At 36.0% G+C, this 25,323-nt stretch overlaps 1 protein-coding gene across 4 annotated transcripts in view; it reads right to left on the bottom strand.

Annotated features, from left to right (window-relative positions):
- Nucleotides 1-3,476: 3,476 nt before the first annotated feature.
- Nucleotides 3,477-25,323, bottom strand: part of LOC126815888 (uncharacterized) — a 41,056-nt gene continuing 19,209 nt past the window's right edge. Inside the window, exons 1-2 of one of the 4 annotated variants that reach the window (XM_050541929.2) lie at nt 9,106-9,262; nt 3,477-6,451 (exon numbers count right to left, since the gene is read on the bottom strand). In XM_050541929.2, the coding sequence (XP_050397886.1) occupies nt 5,862-6,451; nt 9,106-9,121 (606 nt within the window). In that variant the 5' untranslated portion in view covers nt 9,122-9,262 and the 3' untranslated portion in view covers nt 3,477-5,861. The other 3 variants (XM_050541949.2, XM_050541938.2, XM_050541921.2) reach the window with 3 other exon arrangements.

Below are 25,323 nucleotides of genomic sequence, written 5' to 3'. Positions count from 1 at the left end.
TTGTTTTGACGGTTTTGTTTACGACATTCCCCAACACAGTTGCAAGCAATCACGATCTGTCTTTTAGAGATAGAACTAGATACCAGCCATGATTGATCGTTGTTTATTATTAGATCTAACCAAGTTATTGTTTATACGGTGTCTATCAACTGATAAAACACCCATTTGCCAATAATCCTTAGGTCGTGAAATCTTTGATTTGGGTACTGGGTGAGTGTATCGCTACCCGATGGGTGGTTAACGCTTCGGGAATTTAAACTGGTGCATTGGCTTAATTTCCAATAAAGGGTTGTTCCGACGAAATCTGATTAAATTACGGATCTTAATTGCTTTCGGTTTTCCATACTTTAAATGGCCTTCACTATATATAAATCTAGCTGGTTATCATGACAGATCGGTTAGATGAAATTTGAAAAAGTCGACATTTAATTTAATCAATCAACATCGGATGTCAAAGCGGCCTTTCAAAACAACGAAACAATATTTCTCAGAATGCCTCCCATTTTTCATTGGTAATCTCTTACTTTAAACAGAACCCGGGTTATTTAAAACCATTCCAGGTCGTAATGACGTATGGACGAAATGCCCAAACTTTGAACTTTAAAAAACGAAACGAAATAAGGCAACTTCCACACTTATGAATAACAGTTGAGTAGGAAGTAAAACGACCTAACCATCACAATTCATGCGCAAATTGATTTTGTTTTTACTGTAATACCCCTTCAATACACGTAAAGGTTTGAAACATACTTTGATAATATAGAGTGAAATAATGCATAGTTAAGAAGTTCAGAACCTCATATTGTGATATTGTAAAATGGCCGTGTCAGTTTGAGTTCAAAGACCGAACGAATATGCCTGCTGTCTTTATATTTAACATATGGCGAATTATCTGAATATAAACATTGTGGGTAATAAATCCTAAGGGGTAATCAAAAACAAAGCGTCTATTAAACGACTTAAAAAATGGAGTAAATACTCAATAGTTAAACAATACAGACATAAATTTGTCATTAATTCATATTATTACAACAAGCAAAGATTACTGGATAAAAAAGACTATGTCTGCAGTAACATGATAGACTCGGCTGTCAAGAATGTGCGTACATTGACCTATATAAAATGTGTATACATGGAACCGTGTGAGCTGTGTGTATCATATGTTTTGGATTCAATCCAAATGTATGTAGAAGACTCTGATAAGACAACTATCTAATATATCGGGGCGCGGAAAAGGGCCAAAAGATACTTAATCTGTGGTAATAGACTATTTATGCGTAGGTGCGGGAGCATTCTATCATGGGCGTGCGCTGTAAAGTTGATTCTGTTAATTCCAATACCTCCATTATCCAGATTGTCCCAGAGTATTTGTTGATACTGTGCGTTTTAATTCGCAAATTAAATTTTGAAATGTACCTCAAGAGCCTGTCTGAACTTATAAAGTTTCAACTTAAAATTGCGTTAAACGAATAAATGGCTCAAAAAAGGAAATATATGGGGTTTTTTATTACCCTGTGTAATGTGATAACGGGGTCTATCAGCCAGACATATTTACACTTTACACGATTATCCAGTGGCAGCCACCTACACACAGTTTATATTAAATCGAAAGAGTATCACAAGGGAAGCTTTATAAATATTTGATAACACTGAATTAAATCTGGCTTTTCTTTGGTAGATAATCATTGAAAAGCGACATCCATGGCATAAATATTTTCATGAAAACAGCTCCACAGATCAACACGTACGCTTCGGTTCAAAACAACCAAGACCGAAACATAGTTCTATGACAAAAACATTTCATTATACTTCTTGTTTATTTTGGAATTTAGATGTTACTTTTAAATCGTCTATGTAAATACATACCATTACTTATTGTTGGTAATTCTGATGTTTATATGCTGTAAATACTTTGTTATTTTGGTCATGTTTATATCTGTAAATAGGTTCTGTGGGGGAGCACTATTGAAAGGTGTTATCCTCTTTAAATAAAGTTATTATATAATACACTTTTATATTCACACTTCTAATATATATTGTGTTAAAATTCTTAGGAGACGACAAGACATCCGCCAAATATTTCAGAATCTGTCTAATCCAACCTAAACTGTGCGTGTAATATTAGAATTGAACAGATTCTTTTATCCAGCCTAAATTTGTATCTGCCCAAGAGGAACAGCTTAATGGCCCTGGCCTGAACTAAAATGTGTCATTAATTTTTCTTCCAATGGTAGGGTGACCCATGTACTCACAGAAATACAGTCCACCGCTGATAGTTCGAGACTACCACTGAAGCGTTCACATTCGCCGTGCCGAGACCAACTTTCTGACAGTATGATACTATAAATAGCCATGGCACGTGCAATTCTCTACAAATCTATCAACTATTACAGCCGTAAAAAATTTATTGTTGACGATTTTGAATAGCAGTAAAATTAAGCTTCTTGGTTATTACAGCAGATTTAGAAATTACGTTCGTTTCAATTTTTAAATCGCTTTATCATTAACTGTACCGTTAAGAGCGGCATCTTTTGGTTTAGTACAAATAATATCTCTGAATCACTCGGGTTAGACAGGAACATGATACTAGCAGCAGTTTCATTTTACTTTTACAAGCTTCTTAAAACGATTGTTGAGCTACCTAACGTGCTTATTTCTAAATTCAATTTCTTGTTCTAGCTTTCTGTTATGTTTCGTAAAAAACTAGTTTTGATTGTCCCGACCTGTCAATCAGACGTAGAATGGTCGATAGACTGGTTAAGCGAGACTAATTTCAAAACAAGGGCACGTAACCTATCTTTTACTCAAAAGTGTCTGGATGTTATGGACGACTCTTGGAACCAGTTTTCAGTCTATTATTTATACATGATTAATGGTCATAGCTTATTAAGTACAACATGATCGTTTATTTAGTGACTATAATTGTGTGAAACAGATTTGAGGCTTGGCATATATATAAATATTGTGGCGTAATTGTCGAGATATATGGAGATATTTATTTATGGTGGGTCACCCTACCAATGGAGCTGGATATGCGGTGTGGAGTTGTGGGTATTGGTAAATTAACCATGTAGCGCCCTGTAAGGTGACCAAAAAAGTCCACAACTGATCGACGTCCATTCTTGGATTGCAGAAGCTGACGGTAGTACGGAGCAATGACCATCATTAGAGCCAGACAGAGCGAAAGAGAGAAATGGGGTTTAAGTAGTTCATTTCGGGACAAACCCATGTTCAATCTTATTTCAATAATTCGCTTGCGCGTAGGGGCCAGGAGGTCCTGAGAACCCGGAGAAAACCCACGATGTTAGGCATGTAACCCTAGTCCTTGCCACGCACAAGCAGAGAATGGAACCACACCACTTATGATCAATTTTTCACGTGTTAAAAACACTCGACCTCCACACCCTCCCCCAACCCCCACTAGTTAAAATACCAAATGTGTACTATAATAAAGTAACAATGTGAACATTTTAAAAAGAAATACAGATTTATTGAATTATATTTATAGATATATGCTGTTATTTAAAAAAAAATATGTATACCTTTAAAATACCTATACATTTACATACATATAATAATAATATCACTAACTAATAATTATACAAGGAAAACCAAGTCAGGTAGTTCAGAAATATCTCTAAAGTATGTGTATAGTTAAAATTATGTCCAACCGCGTTCCAAAACATTAATAAAGAACGTACTGCCTGTACGAAAAAATAACAGAATTATTAAGATGGCGACTGTAAATCTACAGAAACTAATTTATACTTCAAATAGACGTAATAGTTGGACCAGTGTGGGTTTTTATGTAAAAATAAATATCGATTATTTTTAACCGTATAATGGACTTTTAGTCTAACTTGTTGTCCCTTTAAAGGAAAACACCAACAACTGGAATGATAATAACAAAGTCAATCTAATTAAAACCAGTGGTTATTTCCGTCCTGTTTATTAGGGTCCCCACTCCATTAATATTAACAGTCAGACGCATTCTTTTAAGTTTAAACAACTGAAAAAAAAACAGTTGCTCACTTCATTAACATCAAAAGAAACACGCATTTTTTAAATATTAATCAAACATAAACATATCAGTTCATTAACATTAAAAGAAAGATGCATTCTTTTAAGATTAAACAAACTATTAATGAAGCAGAATGAAAAGTTGGCATAATTTTAATTAGACTGTAACAAACTATATATTTAATAATAATCAACCCCGATTTTCCAGATTACAAATATGTCAGATACCATTCGAATCACAAATGAAGATAATGAACAAACATATTGGACAAATCATCATTCAAGTCGTAAAATTGATACTAATAAGTCATATTTTCACAAAATCGAAATCTACTAAATAATTTTAATTATAGAAAGAAATATTTTGATATATCTAAATTTTACTACATCTAAAACCAATCATTAACATTGTAATTTTTAACATGAGATTAAAAGTAAGTTATTTCATTATGTCTTTGACAACAGTGGTAATTAGACACTAAAAATATCTCACTGTAAAAAAAGACCAATTCCTTTTGAGTGAAAATACATACGTTCATTAAATTATGGTGTGTTGCTAGGCCCAGAGAGAGAAGGAGAGAGAGGCACTATTGAGATATTATCGATTTTGTTTCATCAATTTACGCCAAAAATGAAAATAAATTTTGTAAACTGTCCGTCTTTGGTAATCTTTTCCAAAATAAAAATTTAATCTTAAAGCTAGTCTTCTCACTAATTAAAATCACACATCATCTAAACAGTAACGGGTTTCTGAAACGGATAACCGATTCCTTTAACGGATAACAGGTGTTAACAATTAAATACAGATATTTATTAAGGTCCGGCCTTTTCTACTTTTAATTATGAATCACCACCAGGGTGTTTAATGACTACAAGATATTTTCTAAATTAAACTCGATATAGTATAAAACATTCACTCGTATGAGACAATACGATTGTCACGAATTAAAACTTTCTTTCATTTTAATTTTTTGGAATGACAAAAACACAGGAGGTCAATAGTTCTTATGATACATAAAAATGTGAAGTAAAATATATATTCATTTTATACATAATAGTTACATTTATTTATTCTTCAAACTTTTTTTTCATATTTGACGCCCTTTTCACAATTGAATAATAAAACCTTCAACTTACAAGAGGTCTTTCGAACAAACGGTGTTCTGACCACTTTCATCCAACCTATACATTAACAACCATGAATGATTTATATTTTTGTGCTTCAATCACAGACTAAAATGACACCATTTCCATGGCAGCATTAAACTGTTAGTATATAATGAGCATGTGACCCAGATTGTAAACAGCCCATCAGGTGGTCTGCTGTTTTATGGGCATAACATTATCAATTTAAAATCATGATCAGGAAACAAAACCACTCATTGTAAAGAGTCTAAAAACAAAATTATTGATCGCCAAAAAACAATATTTCATCTCCAATGATCAAGATGACAAATCTCGCATGATCAAGATAACAAATCGCGTATGATCAAGAGTCAAAACAAACTGTTCAGGTGCCCGTGATCAAGAGTTCAAACGATTCCATTCTCTTCTAACATAAAGTCGGAATATACGATCGTAGCTCATGATCAAGAGTCTTAACAAAAGCATGATCTATTGGCAAAGTCCATGATCAAGAGTCTAAACACAAACATGATATATCAGAAAAGTTCATGATCAAGAATCTAATATCAATAATGATCACTCGGTAATGTAAATGCATTTCCAGTCACACACGGATAGAAGTACGAACGCACGATGATTTTCTAAACATGTAAATCTTCACAAATCCATTTACACATGGTTCAGGCACGTACTGATCTTTGTATGGGTTGATCACATCACTCTTCTCGACGTAAATCTTTATAGAATATAATTGAGCCTACGTAGGTCCCGTCACTCATTTGGCCTCCCATGGGCAGAAAACCGCATCTGGCAAATCCACCATGTTTTTCTATTATCCGGGTCATTCCTTTGTTATTGCTAAAACAGTCCACGTACATTGCAATGAATTCCAGGTCGGCAGCAAAGGTCACTGCAGTGCGCAAACAGAAATCTCCGACCCCTTTTCTCCGTTCCGATTTCTTCACGATGATGAACGGGTCGGCTACTTTTGTTCCACGATAAAATTTGCTAATGGCAATTATAAATCCTGCGATCAGCTCCCCCGAATCTTTTGTCGTGATAGCGAACGAGTACCCCCCTTCTATTTCCCGCCTAAATACCTTCTCGCTAGAAAATTCAGTAATTCCGAAGCCATTGCTGTTCTTAGCAGCTTCCTGGATCATCGCGTATGTTGCTGATAGCTGACTTTCCGTCATGAAGTCAACAACTACTTCCCGTCCATCAGGAAGTGACGTAATGAGAGGCACTATGGGTGGAACTCGAGCAGCTTGTTGTATTATCATTTTTTCGGAAGTCTGAAGACCCACTGAAAAGATAAAGAGATCGATTAATAATGAAATGGCGGCCTTCACAATGCTGATCGGCCAAAAAATTATATAATATTTTCATTCCCGGTCTAGCCCACGTTATACCACTTTTGGTTTATTTAGCAAACAGAAAATCCAAATCCAAACAATCTGTGTACGTCCCTGCTGAATATTGGATGTTGACTTCTCAAGCACTTACAAACACTTATTGCGAAGTAATTATTTATGAGATGATAAAAGATAGTATAAACATTATCCAAACATAATGAATGCCTTATAAATACTGATTGAATCAATATATGTATAGAAATTTAAGTTGTATACTTGAACAAATACTGAAACTTAGTTACTTTTATTTCCCATTCATTTATCAAGCCTGGTTCCTGCTTTATACATCTAAAAGTATTCTTAGTCGTAAATTGCTTTCCCATTCATTTTACAACACAATGTACGCAACAATCCTCGTAATGAAATAGGGTTTAACGTCTAGTCTATTCTTTACCTAGTACATTTCTATTCGCTATGTGCGTTGTACCGTGATGGAAAAGTTTCCTTTACTAGCGACCTAGTGTATACACAGATATAAAACTGGGTTGTTTTTCACCTATCCCACTGACTACACGAACTTTCATTCACATCACCTCAGACTCCACTGTGGACAATTATTAGGCACCAAATTTGAAGCGTTCCGAATGCATTGGAACCCGGAACGTTCTAATATGCATTCGGTTCCCCAACTACAAGCATGCCTCCCACGGTCCACAGAGGACATTGGAACCTTCTAATATCTAATCTAATCTAATATCGAGTTCGGTTCCCTATCAACTCTACTACGATGCGTCTCACGATTCACAGAAGTAAACTTCCTGGATCATAACAACTGATTAAACCCACATCATATTATTGGCATCATACATCATTCTTACATTATTTATGACTTTTTACATCAAACGGGGGATGGAAATAGTCTTAAGAACTGTGCATCAATAAAAGATAAACCCTTGGAACAATTCCAACATCAACACATGTGAGCTATCGTCATACGACGCATTTAATTATAAAATTATATGTAGGTTAATTATTATTTCTCATTTTTTACGCTAGCCGCCTTCCGTAAAAAGATAGGATGCCAGGCAACGAAACATACGCCCACGGCAGCTAAATCGTCCTGCCAGTCAACAAGAGTTGTCGCATATTTTTACCTTTTCAGTAATGAAATATTTATAATACACTAAAATCTGATTAAGAGTAACAACTCATTAAGTAATTATGAGAAAATCATTAGAATTTGTTTGTTTGCTTTTTATTAATTATTTCTGACCCATGCTAACGTTTAGTATACGAAATATTTAATATCATGGATTTAGCAGTTCAAGTTATCAAAATTATGAGAAAATCAATATACTTGTTCGTTTCAAGACCTTAAACTCTGTGTGTCAATCTGAAGTCAATTGGATGATAAAATAAGCCTCTAGAGCGTCACAAGATTTTTCAAAATGATCAAGAGCCATAATTTTGGCAGTAATTATCGGAAATCGTTGAAAATCAATAGGAGTCTTCGTCTCATGAACTTAAACACTGTGTATTAATTTAAAGTCAATCGGATATTCACTTTGGCCTTTAGAGCATCCACAAGATATTTTGAAGTGAACAAGGGCCATAACTCTGGCAGTAATTATCGGAAATTGCTGAAAATCAATAGACTTCTTCGTCTCATGACCTTAAGCACTGTGTATAAGCAATTGTGGACGCCGGAGCGGCGTACGGGGGCGACGACAATAAACGACCACATTTCAATGTGGATGTATAAAGAAAATGTGTTTATTTTATAGGGACATAAGGTAAGACTAGATAACGAGCCGGCAGTTCGCACTATAATAGTTACAAATTAGATAATGAAAACAGAAAATATTGAAAATTTCAGTCAAATTGCTTTTCTCCGAACCGGGATATTAGCGATTCAATTTTAGGCTAGCCTCGAACGTCATTACTAACGTAGGTAATATGTCTCGGTTATCCATTTTTTCGTTAAATTATGTATTCAAATCCACTAAATATCGCAGGCTAACGAGCGTTGATTATGGTCTGGATAAGTTAATTAATGTCTACTTAATAATTTAGATAACATTTTAGGCCTAAAGAAAGACTTGCAATAGGCAGATTTAGCTCTTGCATAATGCATGTCAATTGCTCCCCGCACCCCAAATAAAAGCAACTAGTTATACCTAGCTGGCCACTTAGCTGTATTGAATCGTTTGCCTGAAAGATAAGTTCACGTGTTTTTACATTTGCCTGACTGGATTCATCTATTGAACTAATCTTTTTTTACAACGGTTTAGAATCGAAGGCCAAATCACAAAGAAGCTGAATGAACAAAATGATAGGTTGAAATTCTGCTCTTCAAAACCACGTATTTGGTTTCAAATTACATTGTACATTGTGTTAGAATTCAACAATACAAAATCGATTGTGACACACAAGTGATAGGGTCAAGTCTAAACGCGATACCCCCACCTCCCCCTAATTCCTTTCCAGTGACCTTGAATTTTGATCTGACGAAGCACAAAACGCGCCATGTAGTTGTAACTGCAATTTTAGAAATCCAATCACCGAAATCGTATCAAACTTATTTATTTATTTTTACGAATCTTACCTCCGATGTAAACCATATCCGAGAGCTTCACCCTCACACTCAAATACAAATTTGAAATAATCCGTTTTAAACGATAAACATGTATACACTCGCTTCAAACTAAGGCTATACTCTACTGTTGTATAGACGGGCAGAACGAATAACTTTGATCTCTCTCAGACACTGTTTACAACTAGAAGAGAAATATGTATATTTCACCACGTGACCTCAGCTATCAATAGTACAGTGCAGAATAAGAATAGTAATACAATTATTCTGACGTGGACAGGTCAACTAGCGAACACTCTGCCAGAGCAAAGCGATCAATTGTTATTGACTTCAATTTACGTGACTCAACAACGAGGAGAACATACAGTGTGTAATGAAGTAATTAAGATCTTTAATACACTGGATGTGGTATTAGATGTTCTACAAGGACCAAGCATATAGTACCTACTGCATGAATCCCTCACTTCATACTGCTAAAAATGACTATCGTTATGGGTGTTGTACAAAGCATACACTACCTTTACTTGTGCATATCTATAAGCATTCTTGTTAAAATGATTATTATAATGTGAATGAATATATCGCCAGGAAGATCAATACAGTTATCTGCTAGACACCTAGCTTATCAGGTAGAAAACTATTCCTGATATTTCTTACGAACAGTTTGTCAGAAGTGTTAAATTTATTTTTATTTCGGGATTCAGTAAGTAAGCAATAACTTGCAATTTTTATTGCAATTGGGCTAGATCTATTTCTTAAGGCCAACTCAAAATTTCGTCAAGGTCGCTAATATGTAAATAAGTTTAGGGCACGTGATTGTTGGCGATATTGTAGGTTAGGGTTAGGGTAAGCATCATTGCTAGGTCCAGGGTTAGGGTTGGGATTAGCGCTAGCCCTGTTTACATCTCGTGAACTTTGACCAAACTTGAAGTTGGCCTTATGAAATAGATCTAACCAATTAATTGTTTTGAAAATTAAAAAAATAAGCCCTCTCTTAGTTATTTCGAAACGAAATTCGCCAATTTCATCCACTTTAAAAACAGTTCAGCTTTTTTTTCTGTTTTAGAAAAGGGAGGGATGGTGAGGGGGTACATTTGAGCAATATCAAGTAGAAATTCAGACATGGAATATATTTCAAATTCACGGGAGAAAACATAAGCATACGTGGTGTCGAACAGTTTGACACTAACAAGGTTGATTTTTTTGTTATGAAAAAATAACTCGTTCTTACAAGATAAAATTATCAAAACAGTTTTCTTATTCTTTTTTTTTTCTAAACGGTCAGCATGCACCCAAAGTGTACCAGTAGAGATCGCTAACCTATCAGATTTCAAAGTTTACGTTGGCTGCATCACGTTCTTTTAATAGACTGCGGGATTGGTCTATCATGACTTTTTAGCGATTTGGATATTTATCAGTAAAATTAATGCGAAGGTGATGTATTATCAATGAACTGTGTGTTCTGTTCGTTATTATATCGACATATCACATTCATGTCGGCTCGAATTGGTAATTGCTTATCAAGTCCTTACTTGTTTCTTTTTGTGTTACGTTATATTTATTTGGCTGACTTTCAACAAAGATAAAACGGACTATATAATTTCAGCAGACAAATAAGTCTTTCTTTGATTTATTACAAATAATTTTACATTATGATAGTATCACTTTTACACCTGAGAGAGAGAGAGAGAGAAAGAGAGAGAGTTAAAGGGCTAATCCCGATAATTTTTTGGAGAATAAAACTGTTTAATTTAGTTTTAAAATCCCTGAAAATCTTCAACCTAAGGGTCGAGCAACTAACTCAATATTTGTAATAAGTTTTCAAATAACTGAAACACGTCAGTCTTCATCTGGAAATGGAGACTGGTGTCCCAAGCTGTATTATGCGGTGTCTAGATAAAACCAGACATTTTTTGTATAAAAATAATGTGTAGGTGAAATTTACCTTTCATTATCAAGTACAGCATTTGGGCCATTCACTGTATAGACCTCTCAATGAACGGGAATCGATTATCAGGTCTCCCAACGAAACAATTGACCCGAAATCTTAAAAGGGTTACTTGTCCGGATAAGCAGTTTTGATGGTCACGTCCAAACGACTCAATATTTTGAGCTGAAATTTTGAGATACGGTCAATACACCATTCCTCGATGTTTTGGCGTTTAAATTTCATACATACTCAGACTTTTATTTTTGAGACTCTGTTCAAATAAGGGATTGTCCCATTAACATGCACTCGACACAAAGTATGATGGTCATTTCCTCAGACGAGTCCTCTTTCCTGAACAACTGACAAATATAATTCAGATACCAGTTTTAAAACCGGAGCTCTCTAGCTGTCTTCGAATGGACTTCTCTTAAAATCTGACTTATCTTGTTCGGCTCCTGGTGGTTTTTGGACACGCGCAAGAAACGCCATTTATCTTGTATTCCTTACATAGGTTTTCTCTATTTTATTGTGATTTTGTTTCATTTTGAGTGAAGCTTGTAGCATTACAGGCCCCGGATTTACGGTTCATTGCTTGTCCTCAGGTTCTCTAGTGGGCTTTGTTTGTGTGGTTTTCCTGCACTTACCATAATATATGAGCCAAAGACATTGAACTTAGTAAAAAATAGAGTAAAGGGATACGCTACATAATTATTACCAAACCACGAATAGGCCTACTGACTAATAAACAGTTATTATGGATATTTTATAGACCGGCTAAATTACTGTTTACGAGATGGCAGGCGTTATTTAAGGTCTTGAAATTTAAATAGTGCATTTTGCATGTCATAATATAGGGTGATTATAGAGTTTAAATTAATACACAATCTATCTCAGGCAAATATAGATTAAGAATAGTGTGCCATCTGTTTTGTACAATCAAGTCTATTCTTCATAAGGTCTTTTTACTCTCAGATCAGATGTGTTTTTATTGCATAACACATATTTTTAACATTTGAAATATCTGCTTTGTTGTTCCTATAAACTTAACCATTCAGTTAAGTTTATCCAGGATTTACGTCCGCTTCCATCTAGGGTGATATCATAGACAAATGTCTGCTTGGAGACAGAAGTGAATGAAAGTCCAGTCTGGCAAAAGGTGAAAATGGAAAAAGCTATTAAGAAATGTTGTCGAAGCCATTTTCATGGTTAAAGGCACAATCGTATCTTTTGAGATACAGTGATCAATGTTACTGTTCAGAACTATTTCGTAGCGGTTCAAAGTTCAATCGTTTTTTGTAAACGTAGCGTAAATTCAACGCACACTTGAGATGTTTGGCTGGGCGACATTCTTATCATATAAAAACGTGTATTTAAATTCGCGCATATTTTGTGGCAATTCACGCCTATGAGCCAAGGTGGCTCGATAAATTGGGCGCTGGCTCACTTATCATGGTCCCGGGTGCTATCCTCCTGGTTCCCCCCCCCCCTTGTTAGGGGTGCACGATATAGGACCTAGAAAACCCGAGGTCTGCCCTGTATTTGTTACCGGGACAGACCAGTAGCTAGCTGGTTAGGGGGGGGGGGGCAAGAAGGTACCTTGGTCTATGGCTGCGTATTGCGTCCAATGGAAAGGGCGCCAAAGGCGCCCATTGGGTGAACCGATTTATACCCTGGGACAAAGGCACCATTGGGTGCGCCAATTGTTTCCAGGGGAGGCAGCTGTCCCTCTTGCGCCCCCCCCCCCCCTCAAGGAGATCCAGTTGGAATATCACTGTCATGCAAAATTACCCCCCCCCCCCCCACCCACACCTTCCATAGCACGAAACATACGCCTACGGCGTATAAAAATGCAAATTATTGAGATTATTTCAATTTTTTCTTAAATGTCAAAATCATATGACAGTAAATGCAATGACCGTTTGTATAATCTTTACAAAGACAATAAGACAGAAATTGCATTTATTCCTATGACAAATTTGATCTAATTTATAACAACACATAAGAATGAAATCACTTAGCTCAAATCATTCTCTTTTCAAATATAATTAAATAAAATCAGTCATTTATTTACTTCCTAACTTGGCCATCAAACTCCGTCGAATCAATGGGTCTATTCTGGGTTTGTTTCTCTTTCTATTATTATAGGCAATCAACAACCGCTCTGAACTTTAGAGATTTACGACATTAATCTAATGTAAGATTGATTCATTGCTACTAAGAAAAGAATCTGATTTTTTGTTTTCTTTCTAAATTTCGCAATGATCTTGACAAACAACTTTTTGATATGGTAATATTAGAATGTTTTCGCCTTCGTCGGGCTTATTTTAGCTTCCTGTTCAGAAAGGTTTCAAATTAATGTTCCGCCCACTTAACATGTTGACGTAACAGTAGCTGATTCTATATATCCACCACGATTTGTTTGTCGCCGCTATTCTTATAATCTACTTGCTCTTACTACCATAAGTAGAGTAGCTGTTGTGGTGTATGGCATCTAAATCTTTTTCCGCATTATCTTCCATATTAATTCCAAGACACGTTTCTGTTCAAACATTCCATGGAGCCTAAACTTTATATTAGCAAAGAGCCCAGCATGTCACAATTATTGGATAAAAATCGTTAAGGTGGGTTAAGCAGTTTACTACGCGAGGTGAAATAAACCTGTAGTGAAAATGTTATTTTTTATAGGGGAATTCCCGAAATAGGCGTCTGTAGTATCCGTTGTTCCCTTCGCCCCAGAATCATTAACATTTACCAAGATTTGACCGAAAATATTTTTTTAAATCTCTTTTCATGACTTTTGGGCCCAAAATCATAATAATCGACGAGAAATCAAACTGTCGTCGACAAATAATCATTTGTGTGTGTATACCTTTAACTAAAATTGTCTCGTGGCAGTGTAGTTGGACAGACAGACGAGAACAATCGCTGCGGCCTTCGGAATCTGAAAGTTGATGGCACGGCTCCACAATGTCTGTTTCATTGTTGCAAAACTGTAATTAATTGTACATTTCTGCCAATTAGATAGGTGTTGAATGACCCTCAAACTAAATTTTGTTTATCTAAATCTCGGTCAATTGTTGCCAAATATGCAGTTAATTGGGGCTGTCCGAATGTAGGTTATTGTTGTTTACCGATTGTCCCAATTGACTTGTTGATTGTTTATAACGGGGAATGTTAATTTATGCAAACAATTTTAATTTATGCATGGAATTGCTACAATTTAAAGGGACTATCCCGATTTGAACAGAGTCTCAAAAACAAAAGTCCGAGTTTGTATGAAATTTAAGCACCAAAATATAGAGGAATGGTGTATTTACCCTGCCTCAAAATTTCAGCTCAAAATATTGAGTTGTTCGGACGTGAACGTCAAAAATGCTTATCCGGACACGTAACCCTTTTAGGATTTCTGGTCAATTTTTTCGTTGGGTGACCTGATAATATATCGCCGTTCCTTTAGAGGTCTATACAGTGAATGACCCATGTGCCGTACTGGACAACGAGAGGTAAATTCCACCTACACATTGTTTTTATAAAAAAAAAAAGACACCGCATAATACAGCTAGGGACACCGGTCTCTATTTCCAGATGAAGACTGACGGGTGTAAGTTGTTTGAAAACATATCACAAATATTGAATTAGTTGATCGGCACTTAGGTACGGGATGTTAAGGAGTTTTAACACAAAATTAAGCAGTTTTATTCTCCAAAATATTATCGGGATTTGCCCTTTAAAGTGGTATGGTGTAGACATGTATCTCTATAAGTTTGAATGTTACATCGGTGACATTACAATCTACGTATTTGTTGAAATATAAAAAATAAATGTAGTCCGTATGGTGTAAGTCAAGGATTGCCAACCACTGGGTAGAATTCGCCAACACAAGGGTTAAATTTGGATTTTTGAATATATATTATTTTATCAATTACAATGTTTTTAAATCTAAAGTTGAGAAGAAAATAAGTGAAATTATTGTTATGTACTATTGTCATTGTTATTGGAACTAAAAATAAAAATGTTAAAAACAGTTGAGTTTTTAAAAAAAAAATATTCCTTTGTCACGTAATATTTCGTGTTTAAACTTAAATTACTAAACAAAGCAGGCTAGGAGTACATTTACTTTAAGATACATTATCATTGACGACAATATACGACCATATTTTAATGTTCGTGTTTAAAAAAAATAATTATATTCACCTTGGTCGGTTGCTAAAAATATCGAATTGCCGTTATTTACTTATAAAGTTACATTCGGGATGTTGAAATCAGATTGTATTCAAAGTTCTGTCAATCTGTCACTTAAATACACACGTTTAAAAATGTCTTAGTTGTCTGATACATTATATGTATAACGATTAGTGAAGGCCTGTAAAAACAACTTTGTTTAAAGTAGGTCAGTGCTACGATTGTTATGAAAGATGCATTAAGAGCTTTATCTTCCCATTGTAGGTATTTTTCTGACTTAAATGGTTATATAAATTATTATTTAGACATTTATTAACACGACAAGCGCACATCCCACTCTCTAGACCATCGTGTGACCGAGATATTGAGTGGATTGGATATTTTTTGCCATATGATCGTTAAACGTTGAAATAAAAAAATGTAGACTTCGTCTATTATCGCAGCAATGATACCAGACAGTCGAGGCTTTTTCGGTATTTCTTGTCAAAACATCAAATATGCATAACTTCATAATAACTTCGCTCAGGCTAAAGTGGTCTGATTAAACTTTTCAATATATTTTATTACCATTTCCTATTTTAACACTATTATGATCATGCTATTATTATATGACATTAATCAAATTTATTTTCTCTAGAAACAAGTGTTCCTGATATCCAGGTTAATATACAACTGGTTTCATTATGGTATCTGGGTCAGATGAATCCGGGGACGTGGGGACGCCTTAAGATTATGTGACGCACCAGAGCAAGGTAATATGTACTGCGACCCCTAGAAAACATGAAATGTTATGCTCCAGTCGGGATAGTGAAGAAGGGGCATACGCCTGGCTATTAAGACCATTTTCACCGGAGAGCAATTGAATTCCAACTGCCATGGTTTATTTAAGTGCACATCAATGTATACACGGGGCATTCGTTTCTTCGTCCCATCCGAAGGACTAAACGCTGTTCCTTTCTCAGCTAACACTGGGATCAAACCCAGCATTGATCTGAGCGCAAAATCAATCACCCAGAAATAACACGTGTTTTAGGGTGCGCACTGTAACACTATAAAAATAGTTTCTAGACTATGTATACAGCTCTATATTATTATATCCTTGACATATATATAGGTACTTGATCCATTTTACAATTTCACCACACGTCATTACCTCAGTACTATTACCATCTGTTCAGTAATTCTTAATATAGAAATAATTCAATCTGCTTACTTTTCTCAAATAATATGGCTGGGGTCGGTTAAATAAATATTGCTTGTATTTATGCGACCGCCCCGAATAGATGAAAACAAATGCTCGGATCAGTAAACAAAAATATAGATACAGGTTATAAAAGTAACTGTTTGTTCAGTGTTATGGAAAGAGTGCGCATACACTGCCATGTACTACACACGACAATATGTATAACTAATGAAGTAATAAATAGAGTTTACATTCCACCCGTCAAAACTAATTGGCTTGCGCCCGGGGCATTTTCACAGGAGGTTAGAAAGGTGATCGCACTTTTTATCGGGTACAAGCGTGGGATTGAAACCACAACAGTTGAATCGATGCCACACCATTGTTAGACAATATGACACAGCTACCAAAATAAAATTAAACGCAACAAAAAGGCATACTTGGAGCTCCCTCCACCCCAATATTACAAATGAATTTAATTATAGTCCCATTGATGAACATTTTAAACCAGTTTTGTCATACATGTTTATTTTTAAAAGATGTGACTGACGAAGCACTGGATTCAAGGTATGCTTACTCTCTAGAAGATCTGATAACACTTTATATGCATTTGAAAATTCCACATACAACTATGGATGTGTTAAGCCTAAAGGCTCTCGAAATTAAAAATGTTCTCAAAATATTAATTGGTTTTTATTTCCCACTTAATTTCAAACAGCACTTCCCATTTTATTTGCGTGGAAAACGAAACAGGATTTCATTGCATTTTATATGTTTATTTGCCTGCCTTGAGTGTTAACAATCAGTTTATACATATGTTAAGAAGCCAGTGTTGAGATACAACTGATCCAATGTCGAAAATTTAAACAAAAAATAAAACCAAAATTCGTTAACGAAACGAAATTTTAATCGTATGGAACTTGTTCTATCACTAATCGAAATAACACATCTGATCCAACACTTTATTTTGACCTAATTCAAACAGATTTAACCCCTTTATGACCTATATACAGCCCAATACATTAGCCTACTTAGGTTACGGTGTTGACTTTGTAAGAGGACACGAGGCCATGTCAAAAGCAACACGATCAAAATATTTACATAGCACGATCGTAAATATCCCTTAAAAAGTTATTAAAAGCACTAAAATGCAAAGACGGGAGTTATAAATAACACCCATGGTCATAGGTCAACAATGGGTTGTCTGCGATATCACATTATGTGAAAGCAGACGTTAATCCCCTCATACTCAGTCAATAAGGGTGTAATTGCTTCAAGAAATAGATATGACTTATTTAACCGGCACGACGATTTACACAATACTACCCAATACCATCCAATACTACCCAATACCACCCCAATATCACCACATACTACCCAGTGTTGTTCGTTGTTTTGTTTATACTTTTTGTATATTTTCTTACCATACACTGAACAGAAAATACAGTGTACAATATCGCAGAGGGTTATTATGGTCATAAAACAATTTTTGACTCAAGAATTAGTCAATTTTGTAACTCATTCTTAAACGATACAATTTTGGCTTAATTTGCAGACACAAGAAAACCGATCCGATTGTATCTTAAAGGAGCTAAATCGCTAATATTTGGGATCTAGAAATTGACACAAATGGGTCGCAACCCATACAATAATGTAATATGAATGTATATAAATTGATTTACAATCAATCGTTTCTATTTTTACTGTAATTTCTAATCCGTTGGGTTCGGCGAAATACGCCAGAAGTCTCAATCGAATGGAAATCTCTAGCGTCTGGTTATTCGATCAGCCTACGCCGATAGTATTAATTGCGCATACTCTCCAGATAAGAATATAGCGTCACCGTTTGACATGACTTGTGGAATGTGCCTAGCTTCGTTTTTCGAGTCCCTTATTACCAATAGCGCTGAAACACATTATGGTACACGATTCGTGTACCGATTGTAAAATGTTTATTTTGTCTTAAATATTGGATATCAGAAGGCTATCTTTTCCCGGTAAGATGACAACATCAATGTTGATTTAAACCGACAATTAATTCGTGTTTTCAATGTCGAAAATTTTGGATGATATTGAGTTAGAGACTTAGCTAATTTAAGAGTGACTTTACCAACTGACCAAAGATTTGACCCAAAACACTGTGTCATCTGTCACCACACACGATTAATCAAGACACAAGCAAATCCATAATTTTATTTCTGACCTAATTTAAATTGGTCAAGTTCCGTAAACATCCGTAAATATACAAGATCGTCAACTCATATTTGCATAGTGCATAAAATCGGTTACTCGTGTTTACAGGCACGTGACATCGCACCTGTTTACAACTTTATAACACTGTCTTTCAAAGTTAATAATTATACAAAAATAAAAGTGGGTTAGGGTGAACGTGGTCTTGACACGGATTTTTTCTGTTTGCTGTTTAGTCATTAATAACTTTTGTCTTGGTATTGTCAATTGGTTTTTTTTTTGTGCGAACGTTAACCGGCATGTAATGTAAAATGTGTCACCGACTTTCTTGTGCAATTCTTTCATTATAAAAATTATTCCCTACCTAGTCACTATCTCATAACATGCATTATAAATACTTCCTTGATGGATAGTACCCTAGATATAGTTTAATGAATATATGCAATTCTTTCATTATAAAAATTATTCCCTACCTAGTCACTATCTCATAACATGCATTATAAATACTTCCTTGATGGTTAATTTGAAAAAGTCGTGCAATCCTGTAACCACGTCCAGTGCAACGACCTGAAACTGTACAGAAATACAGTTTCCAAATGGAGATGACAATAAATCACTGTCACTTGAAGAAAGAAATGCCTTTACCGCTTATTATTTTGAAATTCGTTATAATTTGGGGTCCGATGTGCATACTTAAATCCTTTATTCTTTACGGCGCCTTATTTATGAACCCCAAAGAAACATCAACAGAAATGAAATGAAATGGGGTTTAACGTCCTACTGTTCTGCTCCTAACCTGCTCTAATGAAGACGGGCATACGCCATACAGTGTGCTATAAGGGAAATTTTGCCCGGGCAGCGGCGCATCAACAGAGAGTTCCATATTAGTGGCATGTATCGCACAAGAAGCAGTATGATATGTAGGGATATCTGTGGAGGTGAAATTTCTGATTTCGTCCTTGACATAATGTCGTCGCCCACGGAATTTACAAACTTGCAAATTGATATTGCCGGTTTGTCACACACCATATTTTATACCGTGAATATCAATCACTAAACTGCGACTTCCGCATTAATGATATTGGATCTACCTCGCGCCATGCATCATTTGCTAGTTTTGATAATAAATTGAGGGGTTGGGTGCCCGAATGGTCTAACACAATCGCTTTACATCATAAGGTCTGTCATTCCGTTGTAGCTTGGTTCCAAGCATTTACGTGTCATGGGGTAGGATCGTCTGTCCAACCCCGTAGGTTTTTTCAGAGCCCTCGGTTTTCCACCCACTGCTAAAGATCCCTTGACCCTTACCCACAATCGATTTTTAAAAAAAAATAGAGTTGTACCATACGTTAGTCCCGAAATGACATAGTTCGTGTCGACGTTAAACGCTTCTTTATGTCTCCTTCTCATCCCATGGAGTAGCCGCGAAAGTCCTTCGGTTGAGAGCTGGCACTATCATTTGTCACGTTCGGAATATGATGTTAGTCCCGAAATGACCTAGTTTGTGTCGAGTGGACACCCCTCCCCTCTCGCTCTCTCTCTCTCTCTCCCTCTCTCTCTCTCAGACCAATGTGATTAGTTAATTAGCTCCCGTAATCTGAACACTAACTTCAAAGAAAATGAGTCGGCTGTCAAAAATAAAACTAAATGTGCAATGAAATATAATATATAGAGGATATTTGTCGTTTTAGAGTGAATAACATATTTTATTTCATCGAGAAGCAAGAAAACTTATATTTTCACGAATGCGTAGCATGAGTGAAAATATAAACGTTTTCTTGCTTAGAGATGAAATAAAATATGTTATTCACGACAAAACGACAAATGTTCTATTTATTTTATGATTTTACAATCATTTTAGGTAAAAACAACATGGACTACTGCTGGCCAGTGGAATAACACTTTTATTTCACTGATAAAACGCGGTATTCCACTACTGATCATAAAATAAAACGTCATATTTTTCTGTGCCGATTGGGCAAAACGATACGTAACGACCATGTGGTTTTCATCAGACTGAGAATCACTAGCAGAATAATCTGGCAGGATTCCAGGCAATCAGATTTATAAAATGTCATCCACGCAATATGATCATATGATATAACTTAATAAAAGGTTCGACATTTGCCCCGCAACTAATCATATATAATGAACACAAAAGAATTTGATGAAAGAGATACAAAAAATAGCATTTAAATTCCGCTCAACATAAACTAGGTCATTTCGGAATTATATTTTTGTCTCTCAATCATTTGTTTGTGTGAATTATATTTTTTTCTCTTAATCATTTGTTTGTGTGAATTATATTGTTGTCTCTTAATCACGTGTATGTGTGAATGTGTCTTTAGCAGTTGGAAGAACCGTAGAACCCGGTAAAACCCATGGGGCAACCTATATTCCTTATCAAATGCATTAGTTGAATAACTGGGCAGTGCACTAGGTGTACCAGAAATGTTACTGATATCGTCACTCGTGTGCAACACTTACAGGCAGTCGGACAAGAATGATCAACCATCAAAAGTCGAATTGAGCATGCGGTTTTTATAAATGATTCGATTTAAATGTCACGTGAACAGTATTATATCTTATGGTAACAGTTCGAGGATCACGATGGCTAAGTTGGTAAGACGCTGGCTCGCTAGCCTGGAGGTCGGCTGTTCGATTCCTGCATTAGCCCAGAAAGTTCATCCGCCTTGTCAGTGATGCAGGACGGAAGGCCTGACAAGGATAGCTGTCTAGTCGTTCGGATGGGACGAAAAACCGAGGTCCCGTGTATACATTAGAATGCACGTAAAAGATCCCTTGACAATTACAATTCGATATAAGAGTAGGCCGTAGTGCCGGTGTCCGAGCAAAATTTCCCTCATAGCACACTGTATGGCGTATGCCCGTCTTCATTAGCCCAGTTCGGAGCAGAACAGTAGGACGTTAAACTCCATTTCATTTCATTTTCATTTCATTTATAGTAACAGTTCATTTGTCCTTCTTGACATTGTCAAGCACATGCACGGATGTAGGTTATACACGTGTGCTGTCCTACATTGAGAGCAGAATACACGATTTTTGACCTTATGCCAGTAATTACGCTTATTAGATTGGCACCAGCCTGGAAGCAATATACTTATAGTGCCGACCGATAGCGTGGGCAGATAGTAGGAGGAACGACAGCATTTTTTTTTTTTTTAATTAGAAAAATGTAATTTTTGACCGCTGTGTTGCAAATCTGGGAAGGAACGACTGCTAGGGGGTGTTTCTAAAGCAAATGTATGCGGGTCATATTGATACTAACATATGGTACAAATGGAATGGGATAATTTTGATACATATCGTACATTTTATTATTTCTTTCTATGGTTATGTAATGTGAGGCACGCAAGGCAACTTTCAGAGGTTCTTTTACGTGCACACAAATGTGTACACCGATGGACCTCGGATTTTGCTGTATATAGCAGCCTATTTATTTGTCGATTAATTCACAGCTATAATGTGTAGTATTAGCCATATTCATCCGGCATTTATGTGTCACATTTATAATACAATATCATCTCGCGAGCCACGAAATAGTGGAATCAGAAAGTAAAGTTCAACTTCTTGAGTGGGGCGGAAGGGAGGGAAGCGCATCTTTGTTCCGTCAGTCAAAATAGCTTCACCGTTGAGATGCCAAACAAATAGTGTGGGTTTTTAAAGACTGGAAAAGCTACAACCAAAAATATGGTGACTCAAAATTCACAAAATCTACAATCAACTTTGTGGGAAAGTTGAGGTCCTTCGCCCCGGAAATTTTAACCATTAACTTTGTCGGTATGGTAACAATAATAAGGAAAGGAGATGTCACACAATTTAAAATATTTGACAAGAAAAACATCTTGACTTATTTATCCTTGTCACAAAAGAAATACATAAGGCTCCTAACATTTGTCCTTGGATGATACCCGTCTCGGTTGACTAATTTAAAATTAAATTCTCGGTTGTTTAACATAATCGTGTAAATAAATATCAGGCAGAAAGAAATGGAATGCAGCGAAATAAGGTTTAACGTCTTACTGATCTCCTCCTTCTGGGCTCATGAGGAAGGGGGGATTTTGCCCAGACTGCGGCGCCCCGGCATATTCTTATATCCAGTTTCAACTGCCAAGGGATCGTTTACGTCTACGCCAATATGTACACGGAACCTTGGGTTTACGTTCTATCCGAACGACTATACGTTGTCCCTTACCAGGTCCTCTGTCCTGCTCCACTGACAAGCGGGAACCACACCAGAAAATCCCGATGAACTTTCTTGGCCAATAGGGACATAACAACTAGGAGATAGGTATAGAATTCTTATGTCGCCACAGATCTTTTCGCTAGTATACTTTTCTATACTTGGATATATTACTTGTTATTATAGGAATGGTGGTGAGCGACAGTGGCTCAGGGGCCTGTTTCACGAAATTTTAACTAAGATAAAAATCCAAATTTTAATAATTTGATTGGATAATATTAGACTGATTTTAGTGCTTAGCCAATCAAAATTGAAGTATCTTCTAAAATTTGGATTTTATCTTTAGTTAAGATTTCGAGAAACAGGGCCCAGAGGTCCTGACAATCGTTTCACAACGATGTTTACATCGGGCGTAGTAACGGTCAGGGCAGAATTGGTGCCTTTTACACATTTTACGCCTTCGCGTACGGTTTTATGTACCTATTTACACTAAATAGGATTTTTGTTTTTATCCAGATATACTTTTAGCATCTTTATTTTTTTCTTAATAATTTGAAAATAGATGTAGAATTTGATTTGCGGAAAAAAAAAGTTCATATTGAGAGCTAATTAACTCGCCATGACGCCACCGCTCTCGGTAATAGAAGCGGTCAACTGAATATTTACTGCTTATCAGTTTGGAGTCCCATATTGGCAGCATATTAAATAGCAATATGAATAAATCATATTATTTCGTTTCGTTTTTATATTTTAAATTTCGATTTATTTGTTCTTACTATAGGAAGTAGAAGCTATCGGAAGTATACTTAAACGACCTAATAAATAAAATGGTGTATCCCTCGAATTTTCATGTCAAGCGAACAGAAAGGCTAGGTAGGAAAACACAGATGTCTAATATGACAGGACGCGCCGAGGATCAATTTCAGTTTTTTGGATTCCTTGTCGTTTAGATATCTTATTCTGTATTAATATTAGCTGGCGTGAAAGACTTTAATACAATTGGATTTTATAATAAATGCTTCACCATAGGAAATACAATTATGTTGTGTTTAACAAAGATACGCCATTCACATACAATAAGTAAAAAAAAAATGTACTAGTAACGGTTGACCCGTTGAAAAAACTCCACAATAAGCTGACTTATGTCATAAAGATTATTATTCTTTTGTTTTGTCTTAGACATACAAAGATGACTGTACGAAATCAACAGAAACCAATGTATGTGTATGATCTTAACCCCTATTTTGGGTCTTTATGCACGTCAGGAATTTGGTAATAATTAACAGCCGAAACTGTTGACAAAAGTTCAATAACCTAGGCCCAGGACAAGGCAATCCATTATTTCTCTACATACCATAAATTCCATACTTTATGATATTGTTTGCATTTATTCGCACGATTTTATTTGTAGATCACAAAGTACTTCGGGCATATTTACTCATGAATATATTTGAGTAAAAAAACTGAAAAATGCAATTGTGACTAGACATAGTAAATTATTTGCTCAGAAATAAAAGCCATTCTTATGCAACTGTATTGTCAGATTTATTAAAAATTTCGATTGTCTTGTCATTGTAAATATAAGATTTAATTTCCTTCTTCAAGGTGAAGTGTTTTCATTGCTTTTTTGCACTCTCGACCTTGAAATGACATTCTTATATTATATGAAACGAGATGAAATGGAATTTAACGTCCCATGCACCTACTGGTCTAATGAAGACGGACATACGCCAACTGCCAAGAGTTCTTTTATGTGCACACGTGGCTTCGGTTTTCGTCCCACCCGAGCGACTAGACACTGTCCTTGCCAGGTCCCCCACGCTGCGCCACTGACAAGGGGGGCCCATGCCATATCCTTACTCACTGAGTCACCGCGACTCTCTTTTATACAGGGTTCAAGCTAATGTAACGTTTCACCAAATCAGCTGACCCCCAGAATACTCCTTTATCGTCATTATTTAGAAAGGTAGATTACGAGGCAACGACGCATACGCAAAACCATATTAACTATCTAGAGCATCGGATGGTCGTGATTTTCAATGGGTTGAAACAAGATCATCAGTTAATATTTTAATTTATAAATGGATAATCGAGACATTGTTTACTATCGTATAACAAAGGGAGCAATGACAATCGAGAATGCGCTATTCTCCAAACAGCCATAACTTCGCCCAGGATGGAGTCTTGAACTTTTTCGGATCGAATCTGGGCGTGGTACCGAAAGAGCCCTTTTCAAACTTGGATTTAAGTGGTGGCACCGGGCTGACGAGAAAATTCGTTCGAATGTAACAAAATTCTGCCGTGCACGTAAAAAAAAACTTGGCTTTTGGACTTCATAGAAGAGTAGGCGAAACCTCCCCCTCCCCTACCCCCACATTGTACACGGAACCATAGAAATGAAATTTACCGTAATTTAGTTTTGTATTAACGAGACATACTATGCCATTCAAAAGTGCTCATGTAAAGAATGAAGCGGCGAAATAGTTCTTTTAGGAGGTTGCGGCGGAAGAAAATCTCTAGTTATGAAAGTTAGGTTGCACTATT

The sequence above is a fragment of the Patella vulgata genome, chromosome 1 (genome assembly GCF_932274485.2).
Source record: "Patella vulgata chromosome 1, xgPatVulg1.2, whole genome shotgun sequence".
Taxonomy (NCBI): domain Eukaryota; kingdom Metazoa; phylum Mollusca; class Gastropoda; family Patellidae; genus Patella; species Patella vulgata.
Note: the sequence above shows the minus strand (reverse complement) of the source record. Positions and strands in the feature narration are given on the sequence as shown.